The sequence below is a fragment of the Chondrus crispus genome, genomic scaffold (genome assembly GCF_000350225.1).
Source record: "Chondrus crispus Stackhouse genomic scaffold, scaffold_127, whole genome shotgun sequence".
NCBI classification, from domain to species: Eukaryota; Rhodophyta; class Florideophyceae; order Gigartinales; family Gigartinaceae; genus Chondrus; species Chondrus crispus.
The window spans coordinates 135682-147258 of record NW_005178993.1 but is presented as its reverse complement, the minus strand read 5'-3'; the positions used below and the strand labels follow the sequence as shown (position 1 = coordinate 147258).

The 11577-nt window shown below is 46.7% G+C and overlaps 3 protein-coding genes; 1 reads left to right on the top strand and 2 right to left on the bottom strand.

The window, feature by feature from the left end:
* Positions 1-3682: 3682 nt before the first annotated feature.
* CHC_T00002136001 (hypothetical protein) lies at positions 3683-5218 on the bottom strand. XM_005713134.1 is given in 2 exon segments: positions 3683-4309; positions 4310-5218. 1 exon segment carries the CDS (start codon positions 5216-5218, stop codon positions 4310-4312), a length of 909 nt encoding a protein of 302 aa, XP_005713191.1. The 3' UTR covers positions 3683-4309.
* A 463-nt stretch (positions 5219-5681) lies between these two features.
* Positions 5682-5792, bottom strand: CHC_T00002135001 (hypothetical protein). Its single transcript, XM_005713133.1, has one exon. The coding sequence runs from the start codon at positions 5790-5792 to the stop codon at positions 5682-5684; it is 111 nt and encodes a 36-aa protein (XP_005713190.1).
* A 421-nt stretch (positions 5793-6213) lies between these two features.
* CHC_T00002134001 (hypothetical protein) lies at positions 6214-6495 on the top strand. Its single transcript, XM_005713132.1, has one exon. It carries the CDS (start codon positions 6214-6216, stop codon positions 6493-6495), a length of 282 nt encoding a protein of 93 aa, XP_005713189.1.
* Positions 6496-11577: the final 5082 nt, after the last annotated feature.

Genomic DNA, 11577 nt, shown 5'->3' with positions numbered 1-11577 from the left:
AGGGTACTTACTGTTCAAGTGCGGTCGCCTCCAAACCTCGACCTCCCGCTCTGGCCCACCGACTGCTTTACACCTTTGCAAAAACATATACATTTTAAAACAACGCGTTATTTTTTTCCTTTTGCCCACAAACTCGGACTTAAGGTTAACCCGAGATTGAAAAATTCCACCACGAGTTTTGCGGACTTTCCAGCAGGGTACGGTGCCAGCCCGCAACAAACGCAAGTCTGGTACATCGTTGTGCCGGCAGACGGATCACGTGCACTCGCGCGAATACTCGCTGAAGCGAATATTGTACCCTTCCCGGGGGGCTATATTTGGGACGGATTTCAACTGGACCCCAAAGTTCTCCCCAGTTACGAATCCCACTGGTCAACAAAGGACACGGATGACAGCGTTCTAACGTGTTCAATCAAGTCCACGCCTAAAGAAGATGATTGGAGAACCACGAGTGACTGTATGACGACTCATAATCGCCGACCTAATCGGATCGTTTACAACAAAAAGGGTTCAAATTGGGACAGCGCGGAGATCCCCAATTTCATGTAGAACTCGCCATATTCATCAACAGCAACGCCGCCTCGCCATCACTTCCTGTCGGTGAACTGCGCGTAGCTGAATCAATGCCAAGTATACTGCCAACGCCTTGCTTACCAACCTTTGCGCGCTTCACCAGACCCTTCCCAGCACTCCTCCCCACTTTCTTCATCGCTCGCTTTTTTTGAGTTCCTCCCTTGCCAAGCGAGCAAGCACTCGCTTTTTCTGCTCCAACACCTTCTGCCTCGCGCGCTATTCCTTCTGCAGCTCTTTATTTTTTGCCGCCGCCCGTGCTGCCTCCTCATTCTTCTTTCTAATCTGAACGAGGTTCCTAACTGTCAAGCAAGCAGCGGGTGCCCCACATCCAAGAACCTTCTTTGTGCTCTTAGTCCCACTCACAGTAGGCACAGGCTTTATTCCCCGCAGTATAGAACTCACTGTTTGGTTCTCCCTGAGAACCCTCGATATCGCTTCAATGGAAGCACTGGGCAGCGACTCATTCCCTACAATCCGCTTGATGTCTTCAAACGTTCGCGCATCGCTACGAAGAAGGCAGACGCTGGTCAACCGATTTGCCGGTCCTCCATTAGTAATGCCCTGGACCTGCTTCTCGACTTTCTGTACTGCCCCTTTTCGTTCCCTCATTCTGTTTGCGAAACGATAATCTACAGGCCACATGCCAGTGTTAATAAATGAATCGCGTACGTTCTGAGCAGTAATTGCCGCGTGTCCCGCGACAGCCAGTTTTATCTTGAATCCAGGCGCGTGCACATTCGTGACGGCCATTCCCATGAGATCATCCCTGGTTTTTCTCACTGCCCTTTGGAACGTTTTGTTGATTTCGTCGTCACAAGGCTGCAAGAAATGGGTGGTGTTCGCTGGCAGCACAAGCACCTCAATGTTGCGCTTCTGCGCCTCCTCCACCCATTCGATGCCATTGCAAGAGGAGTTTCCATCAAGAAAGAGCGCTACTGCTACGTCTCGATGGACGATCTACCGCACATATTTGTCAAAATGCTCGATAAACATTGGAAGCGTCTGCTTCTCGATAGATCCATTTTGAGTGCACCGAAGCACAAATTCGCTTGGCAACCACCCCGATTCTGCCAGCCAGTGTGGAGCCCCATTATCATGTTTAAAAAAGGTTCGCGGTAGCGGTTTGATCCAATCTTCCATTATATATTTCCCCGCGGCAATGCAGAAAAGTGGTGCCATATGTCCACTGGCAGAAGCTGCGAGCACTGCCGTGACGTGTTTTTCGGAACCCCTTTGCACTGACTTAAATCCACCGTGGTGAGAACTTGCGTTAGTGAAGGTTTTTATGCGGCGACCGAACTCCCCGTCTACGTGCGTTTCGTCCATATTCCATAGTCTTTTCTGATCGTTAAAAATTCCTGGATGCCTTCTTTCGACATCAGCCATACATTTGGCAAAAGTGTTGACATGTTCAAAAATTTCCGCACCAAGCTTTGCAGCATCTTTGTTTTCTGCTTTGCGATAGGTTATATCACGATTCAGGGCTCTATATGTACGTATTGCAGCATCAGAGGGAGTGGAGTTCTTGTATCCAGGCCTACCATCAGCTGCCAATTTTTGTAAAGTGGCTTTCATTGTGTTCTTGTCAACCGAAAACCCATGCAAAGCGGCACTTTTTATTTTATCGTTGAGCCTTACAGCCTCCTTAGGTGTCCATACTGTCTTTTTACCAGGCCGATTGTTAGCAGGGTCAAGCAGCTTTGCAAGGGACTGGTGGTCTTTTGCGTTAATACTTGTTGCAATGCGTCCTGCAGTTCCTTTTGAAATTCCACAAATGTCGGCAACATGGCGGACAGAATGCTTCTTGCGGATCATTTCGGCTGCTTTTTTTCTTCTCTCCGCTAAATCTTGGTCACGTACCTGTCTACGGATCGCCAGAAGCGTTTGACGCCGCATCGAGAGAGGCATCTCGAGGCAATCCCGCGGTTGATGGCGGTCAATCTATCGATTTCTACCACTCCCCTTTTATTTGAAGAGTCCTATCACGGATCGACCCGCCTTTTTTCGAAAGCAGTTTAATTCAAGATGTTCCTCAACATGATACGAAGCACTTGGCGCGCTTTGGTTGGGTCTCAAGTGCCAGAAGGACGCTTGGCATAGGTAAATAATAACGCTGTCCCAAAATAAACCCCGTCCCAAATTAAGCCCCCGTGGAAGGGTAGCTCGCCACAAGGACAGAAAGATTCTCACAGTCGAAAGGGCGATGTGTTTCGTCTGCTTTACAGGCTGAGGGGGGCCGTTTGGAGAGGACCGCCTTTTTAGAAGCTTCTACTTGTCTATCTTTCGCGGTTGCTTCGGCGGCATCTGTGGCAGACCCTGTCGCGCTTTGATCCGTTGATGGAATCTGCGCAGGTGAAGCGATAGGGGCGTCCATGGCGCATATCGATACGACCCGTGCAGTCTGAGACTCGTTTGAGCTGATGAAAAGAACGGAAGACCCAATTCGTTTTCCTTCAAGACGGATCGATCCGGCACTGCTGTGGTCATGCGGATGTGAAACTCGTGGAAAACTCACATGCCCCTAGTTTTCGGTATGCTGTGAGTTTTGCCAAACGAGTTGTTTGAAAATTTTGCGTGCAGAAAATCTGAGCAAACTCGCCGCCAAAACACGCGTTCTCGTGACTTCACGGACAAACTTAGTGTATCTCGCAAGTAGATTCTGGATAAAATTGCAGCCCGCTGTTCACAATCGCTCACTTCATCAAGAGCGTATTCATTCTAGAGTCCTATCTTAACTGTTTCGTAGATCTGAAGAAATCTGCAACTTGAACATAATACGATGGACTTCATCCGGCGTTCTGGGCTTACTAAAGTAAAGGTTCCAAGATCACTGGTGACAGGAAGAACCTGATGGAGGTTCGGATGCTTGATCCGCGATGGAGTCCCTGACTTTGCCAACCACGTCCTCGAGGGCTACGCCGGAAAAGGGTTCCCCAGTCTCGTTTCTTGTGGCGAACTTCAACAGCGCATTTCCAATACTGCGGAGACATATCAAATCCCAGTCCCCTGGCAAACTGGTACGAAATCATACTCTAGACTAGAATTCACTGAAAGTATTTCTAATTCTTAGGTATCCTGCAACCCTCGGGAAAAAAGAGATGCAGTGCGACAAGACAACATTCTACTTTACGGGGATAGTACTTACGGTACAGTAGGTGACGTCATGGCTAATAATGATGCAACTCTTCACCTTTCCTCTTCAATATTATCAACTTGTTGATGTGGTGTGGGGGGCTGCCGATCGCGTGATAAGCGCTCCAACGCAACACTTTCCCCTTGACCTATGTATTGACACGCGTGTACGTATGAAGTGGTCGTACCACGGTCGCTTATCGGGTTGCAGACCCTCGCTGTATAAAAGGCTGAAAGGCCAAGCAGAATGAGAAAGCTGATAGCGCCGGTTTCGACGTCTGTTGGGAGGAACAGGGATCCCAATTACTAGTGCTGAGAATAACGACACCATGCGTCCCTCACGTACTTTGAGAAGAAACCGCGTTTCAAGATCACCTTCTGGCTACTACTTGCCGTTGGCAGTTTAACTTTGTTTCAGTAGGTTATCCGTTGCAATGCACTCACAATACAAGCCCTGTCACCTCCAGAATTCTTTCCAAGCATGTCAAACATACTAACCTGTAAAGCGATGCAGAGTATGGGAATGTCTCTCGGATATACTCATACTCTGCAAGAAGCATCGACCCCATTACCAATTCGCCGTACGCATCTGACACTTAGTTGATCAAAGACCGCTATAGATAGCAAATCTGAGCACATTTTCCTCCACGGCCGTGTTGTACCGGGCTGCGAACGTGGTGAACATGAGACGATCCGTGCGGGAGGGGAATTTGGCCTGTCGCGAATATCGCAGACTGTTGACGAGCATGATGTTATCGGTGCACCGCACGCGCTGGCAGTACGTCTGCATCATCATGACCTCCTCGCCATACTGCACCATATGGCCTCTTGTTGCACAGCTCCCCTGCTTGTCGCACAGCACTCGCGCTTTCGCATGGCGGCTAAACACGAATTGGTGTTGAGGTACATCGCCAAGCGAGCTCACCGCGATGCAAATATCGCTGTCGTCGTCGTCGTCGTCGTCGTCGTCGTCATTCTCTGTGGAGCTCGCATCCTCAGTTGCGGCGGGATTCTCAGTCGAGGGCGACCCATCATCGTCTGAATCACTTGGTGGTTGGGCGCCACCTTCTGGATCCTCTGAACCGAGTGCGCTGACACACAGCTTCCCGTCCGACGACCCCACGCAAGCAGCGTTTGAGTCGCAGTCTTCATCACTTTCACACGGCTTGGGGGATTCAAGGAACGGAACTTGGGCATTGTCGAGACATATGTCACTTATCGGCAACGACACAAACGTGGCGGCCGTTGTCTGCAGCTCGATGCAGGTTTCGTCGTCTGCGCAGTCTGAATCTTGAGAGCACAAATAATCTTCAAAGGATGACGAGAGACAGAAGCAATACACAGCATCTTCAGAACAGTCGCGTCCGTCGGCCGCGTCCCGGCACTGGAGAGTAGTGCGTGAACAATCGTCTTCTGTTCTGCACGGGCCCAGCGCCCCACTCGCATGCCCTCGGCTCGCGAGGAACGGGATCCCGACGAGCATGAAGCACGTGAGTGCTGCTATGAAGTTCATAGCTGGGGTTGTTGTTCTTGGACGCTCGGATGTGCCGGGGGGGCGAGAAGAGGGTGGGTGGGTTGGTGATTTGAAAAAAGGGATTTGAGAAAATGATTTCAAGAGTCGAAGAACTTGCACTGGGTCAGCACAATAGGGTATAATTTGCCTCTTTGGATCTGTTTACAGTTTTTTTTGCTAATCATTTTCGGTATTGGTGACGTCAATTAAAAGAAGCTGCAAGTCCAACAAGGCGAATTCAACATACTTTATGTCGGCGAGGTGAGAGACGCGAGGCGAGTGTAGAAATACTGAAAAATGAGGCTGGAAAATACAGTGATTGGAAAAAAAAACGGTGACACCGACAAACGGTGTTTTACTTATCCAGGTCTTCCGACGGACGGAAGCTTCTGACCTTGATGTGTTATGTGTATCTGCTTTTTTCGCTGGGCCCTCTCTTCTTCTCGCTAGTCGAGTCAGAAGCCTACCCTTTTATACTACCCCAACCCAGTTCGCTCACATAAACCAAATTGCGAGGAACTACAATACGACCATAAAAGATCGTTATACTCTCATACAAACTATAGTATATCATCAATAGGAAGTGAAAGTTCAGTCCACACAGCAAATCATCATTACGAGGAAGAATACACCCGGTCCCACACGGCATTCGTTTCATAGGACAACACGCACACTCACAGCGAGAGAGGAAAAGGGAAGTGAAAGCGAAAAGGCTGTCCCATGCCAAACCCTCGACTGAGTGGTCCCGGGAACACCGGTACGGTATGATACAACTCCGCTCTCCAGCATGTGGGGGGAGTCGCAGGCGGCTTGATGCAGTTGCTGTTTCGTGTGCCCTAAAGCCAGTGCCTTATCTGCAGCAGGGGTGCTGACATGTGTCGCCAGGATTTGGCGCCAGCACTGTCGGAGGGTTGCAGAACGCCAATGCACCCAAAACGGGGCATGTTAAGACAAAACGGGGCATGTTAAGACACACCCTCAGGGTGTGTCTTAACATGCCCCGTTTTGCTGCGGTTTGCTTTGCTTTGCTCAAAGAAGTGATTTGGCGTGCTATGAGTGGCTCCTACGTTTTAATTTATGTGTTTAAGAAAAGCAAGGGCTTAACCCTGTGCCTAGTTGTAGAAGGTTTTCCGTCACTATACTGTAATTTAGAGATGGTTTTTGTGAAATCTCAAAGAGAGGGTTGGGCCACAGTACGCACAGGGAGACCTACATATACTGGCAATATTGCCAGTGAGAGCATCAAATCTGAACAAAACTCTCAAAAATCTCAATGACAGCCACATTTCTCAGGGAGACTTTTGGGAGTTTCGGAGATAATTTTTGAGACTAGTGAGAACCTTGGACCGATTCTCACATCGGACCTAGCTCGAATTCTTTGAGACCGACTAGCCTGTACATGATTTGTTGTGTTATAATGGGACCTTTTTGCAGTGGGTGCAGCGTCGGTGGCGGCTTCTATAGCCGTTCAACCGGGGTCTTAACTCGTCATATTGACGCAGGTATGCCAAAAACCCCCGACCGGTCCAGACTTTTAACCGTCTACAACCCCGGCACAGGGTTAAGAAGCATACGGTATTTGTTAAGAATTTAAAAGTATTCCTGGCAAAACCGGGCAACGCAAAGCAAAAACCAGCCTGTTAAGACACGCCGCCCTCAGGGCGTTTCTGTCAACGAAAGACGTGTACGCCTTCGAGCTTTCAAAGTGGATCCGGGACGAGTGATGATGTTGTCTTCTGTCCCCGATGACCCAGATGCACATGCTCCTGATATCGAAAGTCTTCATTTTGATCCAGGTTGCAAAATGAGAATTTGTACGAGGCTTGATAGGCTGACATCGAGCTTCTCTGATACATCAAATCTGACATTCTGCACCTTCACTGCCCATGCTGTGGATGCGTTAGTAGCAGTGTGGGTGTAGAGGACGGAATAATTATATGTCGTATGCAGGGACATTGATATTGTCATGCCCTGATCAATTATGGCCAATGCGCGTCACACTAGGCCGAGCGCGCAGTTGGTGCGTAAGCACGCAGATAAACACTGACCCCGTCAAAGTCTGATATTTTCAACAAAAAGATTAGGACTTAGCACCGTTTACTCACAGATCAGCAGTTGCACCGATCCTTCACCACTGTCTATCGGACTGTTAGTCCCCATTTGAGCACAAAAAAATCCCACGCAACGCAACGCCCGATTTCACTTGTGTTTTTTGCAACTTGAATGCTATCACCACAGGCAAAGCGCTTGGCTTTCCATTCTAGCGAATACTACCTTGTTGATGCACATAAAGGTGTTAAACAGAAAAGGTCGGTTTACAATAAACCGTTTTAAAGCCAATTTTACAACAGGAACATAGAAATATTGCGTGGTGCATTCTATTCTCCTCTAACTTAACAAAAATGTAAAGCGAATCAACCATCCACAAGAAAAATAGAAACTGTGGACATCGTCGTTGAAAAGAAGTAAAATTCCCAGGCTTAATGTAATGATAAAGCTTAGTCGGATAGACACTAGTGTCTATCGGACCGTTCGTCCTCATTCATAACAAAAGTTGTTTTATGTTTTTTCATGTCTATCTGATGTTCAGACTATTGTCGAACCTGACGAAAAACTTAAACGCGGTCGCCATGGCGAAGGGAAATACTGTTCTGCTGTGCTTTGAGTCACTGCCAATTTGTGGACAGAAAGAGTTTACTGTTCACCTCCTTGTTCCTCCCGCACTCAGGCCTACTTGGTCACTGAGTGCAGAGGAATTCTCGGGAGGGATCTACCCGCTAAGTGTTTTTTGTAGAGTTACCTAAAAGCTTCATATATCCGATATCCATGCAATTTTTTTTTCGTTCCAGAGCATCGCAGCACAGCCCAGTTGCCCGAAATACCTTCCAGCTATCCGTTTGCTTCTTATGCTACCCGTCTGCAGCTGGATCGAGTGGCATGGTGCTATTTTCCCTCTGCCGTTACACTTCGGATCCACATATGATTCATTGCTGTCGGTACTGTAGTCCAGCAATGTATGTATCTCCCTCACACATAAAAACCTCGTGAGTTATCTATTATGTCGCCCCTTGTGGTTGCTCCCAACAAAGTACCGACATGGTGCGTCAAACGACACTATCGGACCGGTACTCCTCATATGAGGACAAAACTTACTTTATTTCTAGATCACCAATTTCGTGATTTCACTTCTGTTTTTTGAAACCAGAAGGCCATCACCAAAAGTAAAGCATTTGCCATTCGATTCTATTGAAAATCTCGTTCAAAGGACCAACGTGCACGCACAAAGTGTGCAGATCCTCACGTGGGCCTGAAGAACGGCCCTGTAGATGAGATTTCTCCTGCCCAAAACTGCTGCGTGCTTTATTCGCGACGAATGGAAACTCAGTTGGTTTCGAATTTGGAATGAGAAGAATTGTTTTTCGTGACAATGCGCTTGAAAGCCTGTATCCGGTTGTAAACCATTTGATGAATACAGTACGTCGCATCTACCGAAAAAGGCTCTCTAAATGTGCAATTTACAGTCCAGAGTGACTCAGGAGGAAGGCATATTGCCCAGGCACTCAATAGCATAGATATCCCAAAATGTAATCGAAATTAAAGTAGACTACTTGATATGCGTATGGAAATACTGAGGTCTTCGCAAATTTTGAAGGCCGTGAACGTCTCCTCACAATATTTATGATAGCCTATACTAATTCCCGGACGACACTAATTTAACCACCAGACAAAATCCTGTTCACGGTGCAGTATATCACTTAGTACCATTCCGGGGCGTCGAGCACGTCGATCTACTCTACAGCATACACAACACGTCTACCATTCAATAATGCTCTACCACAGTTACCCGAGACCTGTATCCATTTTGCCCTCTTTTCGCGTCACTCGTGGTCTTTTCGGAGCACTGCGCTACCCTTCTGCTTGAATTTATGCGACACCCTAGAGACCACAGTCTTTATTTTCATCTAGCTGTCATCTCTACAAGCCCTACAGTACCATTTTGACATGATGTGTAGCAAGTTTCTTATCAGTTCGAATGTTTTATGTACTGTGTCCAATAAGTGGATGACCTTTTTTTGTTGCCCGTCACATCCATAAAATCGAGTATGTGCATGTTTCTCTAGTTCACTTACGAGGTCCAGTTTTCTGAAGCAATCTACTTTGTCAATTCAGAAAAGACTGGATTCCATCTTAAATACACACCAACTGCGTAGAAACTGAACAACTAACAATCATTTGTATTATGTCTATAAACAGTGTGAATGAAAAACGAAACGAAATACATGCTGTGCAGTTGTCCTCCCTTTGTCACATTTTACTGGATATGCGGTGTGTCCTTAAACATATATGTACTGAATTAAATGAGTTTGAGGAGCTCGCATCATATGAGAAGATTCTTATCTCTCCTTCTCACAAGTCAAAGCGTTGAGAACAATAAATAAGGATAGAAACTTCAAATCCGGACCATTTCTTACTACAATAACAAGCCAAAGATTGCAATGTTTTTGAGAAGACTTGGTTGAACTCGAGATGGCAGATCCGGTGTATGAAGTGTCGTTACGTGGGCCAAAATCCTCCCCGGTGGCGCAATACTGCGCAGCTTATGGACTAGAAGGGTGCCGTCTATTCTAGAGCAAAGAGGGGAAAAAGTATTGAAGCACGGCACTATCTCTACGGATATGTCTCAAGTAGTAATCGCTATCTCTCGTCTATACATCATTGCATTGGTTTTCCCTTGATTTTATCTTTGTTTCTACGCCCCTACACACCCAATGATTTTTTTGGAAGCAGGCTCCGAACGTCCGTATATTCTCCTTGCCTGTCGACCATGCCATATTAAAATCAAAGACGAAAACGAAATTCGCAATTACAAAAGAGAAGAGAGCTCTATAGAGCTTTCCTCTCCGCATTGTGAATCTCATCACTCTTATGCAAGTGAAATATAAGCTCTTCCTGCCTGCTCCCCCATCTCATATGTGGTTCTCATATGTGGAATTTCCTCATAAATCCCCGATTACTAAGACCTTAATTCTTATTCATCCAGATGGAGTTGGTAGGAGTATCACTCGGGGCCCGGAGTTTTTAATGGAACTCCTCTGGTGTCAGCTTAACGAATTCCACTCTTATTCATGCCTCCATTCTATTCTAGAAACTCTTTTGAGAGGAATGGCGCGGCAGATCGCGAATAGTCGCTTCAGTTTATCGAACAATTCTTCCGATCATCCCATTCTATGTGGTCTACAAGACCTTTTAGGGCGGACTGATACACGTCGTCACAAAACCGGAGGCGAAACAGTTCTAATAAATCAACTCCAGCTTTACAAATGTCGTTGCTAGGGAGTACTCAAAAGACGAATAGGAAATGAAATTCATCGGAATATTGGATTAGAATCATAGCTGTCTCTGCGGTGACTGGTAAGTTTTTTTTTGTGAGGCGTTATCGGGCTCTCTCTGCAGGAAAGAATCTGGCATCTCTCTATCTCTTGCACTAAACTACGAAAGGCCCGTATCGTGTATCTGGAAGGTAGTTTCGGGGGTTACAAACTCAGATGCGAAATATATCCTGCAGGCCTCACAACGAAAGTCAAATGCTTCTGCTCGCATCGTTCTAGTACCGCACTGTTTTGTATATCTTCTTGCTTTAGCGTTGCAAATGCCACCTGGCTTGGTCTGTAGGTCAATTAGCTTCTCCTACAAGAGATCCAAATGCTTGTGAATATGTTTCTGCAGGCTTGTAGCTGTTAAGTTTCGCGTTCCTGGTGCGATATCGGGACAGTAATTAATAGCGTCAAGAACGATGTTTCAGTCTCGCTGGGGGAGGGTGAATAATCCTATATTGATGTACTGCGGCGTCAACTGAGGGCCATCCGAGTCATTCGTAGACAAGATGGACATGTTTAGTCTAGTAGGATCATGTCAGTGTAAACGAAAATTTGAATACCAACAGACTATTGTCAAAATCCAGAAGAGGTGTCGTACATTCTGGAAAACATCTATTCCACGTTTCATCCCAGACGTGTAGCCAAACACAAACTACATCATCTTCCTTGAAAAAGAATGTTACGTTTCGGACCCAACATTTCTGACAGGCGTGAAAAAGCTTGTGTATAACAAGTAAGGATATACACAGTTGTTCGATCAGTAAGGAGAGTGGACGAAGTTTCCGATTAAAATATGCATCTTGAAATTTGCTAGGTGCGGAATAAACGTTGGATACGACCAGAGATTGGACGTCATCCTTTAAGTTGAGATCAGAGTATTTCTGATATATTCTTGTTGTGCTTCTATTAGCTCGAAAGCCGAATTGCGGCACCTGCCGGTCATACTGGATCAATGTCCATCAATTTTAACACATGCTCATC

Excerpts from the sequence above, each read along its gene's own strand:
- CHC_T00002134001 (XM_005713132.1), top strand. The coding sequence starts at position 6,214 with ATGCCCCGTTTTGCTGCGGTTTGCTTTGCTTTGCTCAAAGAAGTGATT.
- CHC_T00002136001 (XM_005713134.1), bottom strand. The coding sequence starts at position 5,218 with ATGAACTTCATAGCAGCACTCACGTGCTTCATGCTCGTCGGGATCCCG.
- CHC_T00002135001 (XM_005713133.1), bottom strand. The coding sequence starts at position 5,792 with ATGATATACTATAGTTTGTATGAGAGTATAACGATCTTTTATGGTCGT.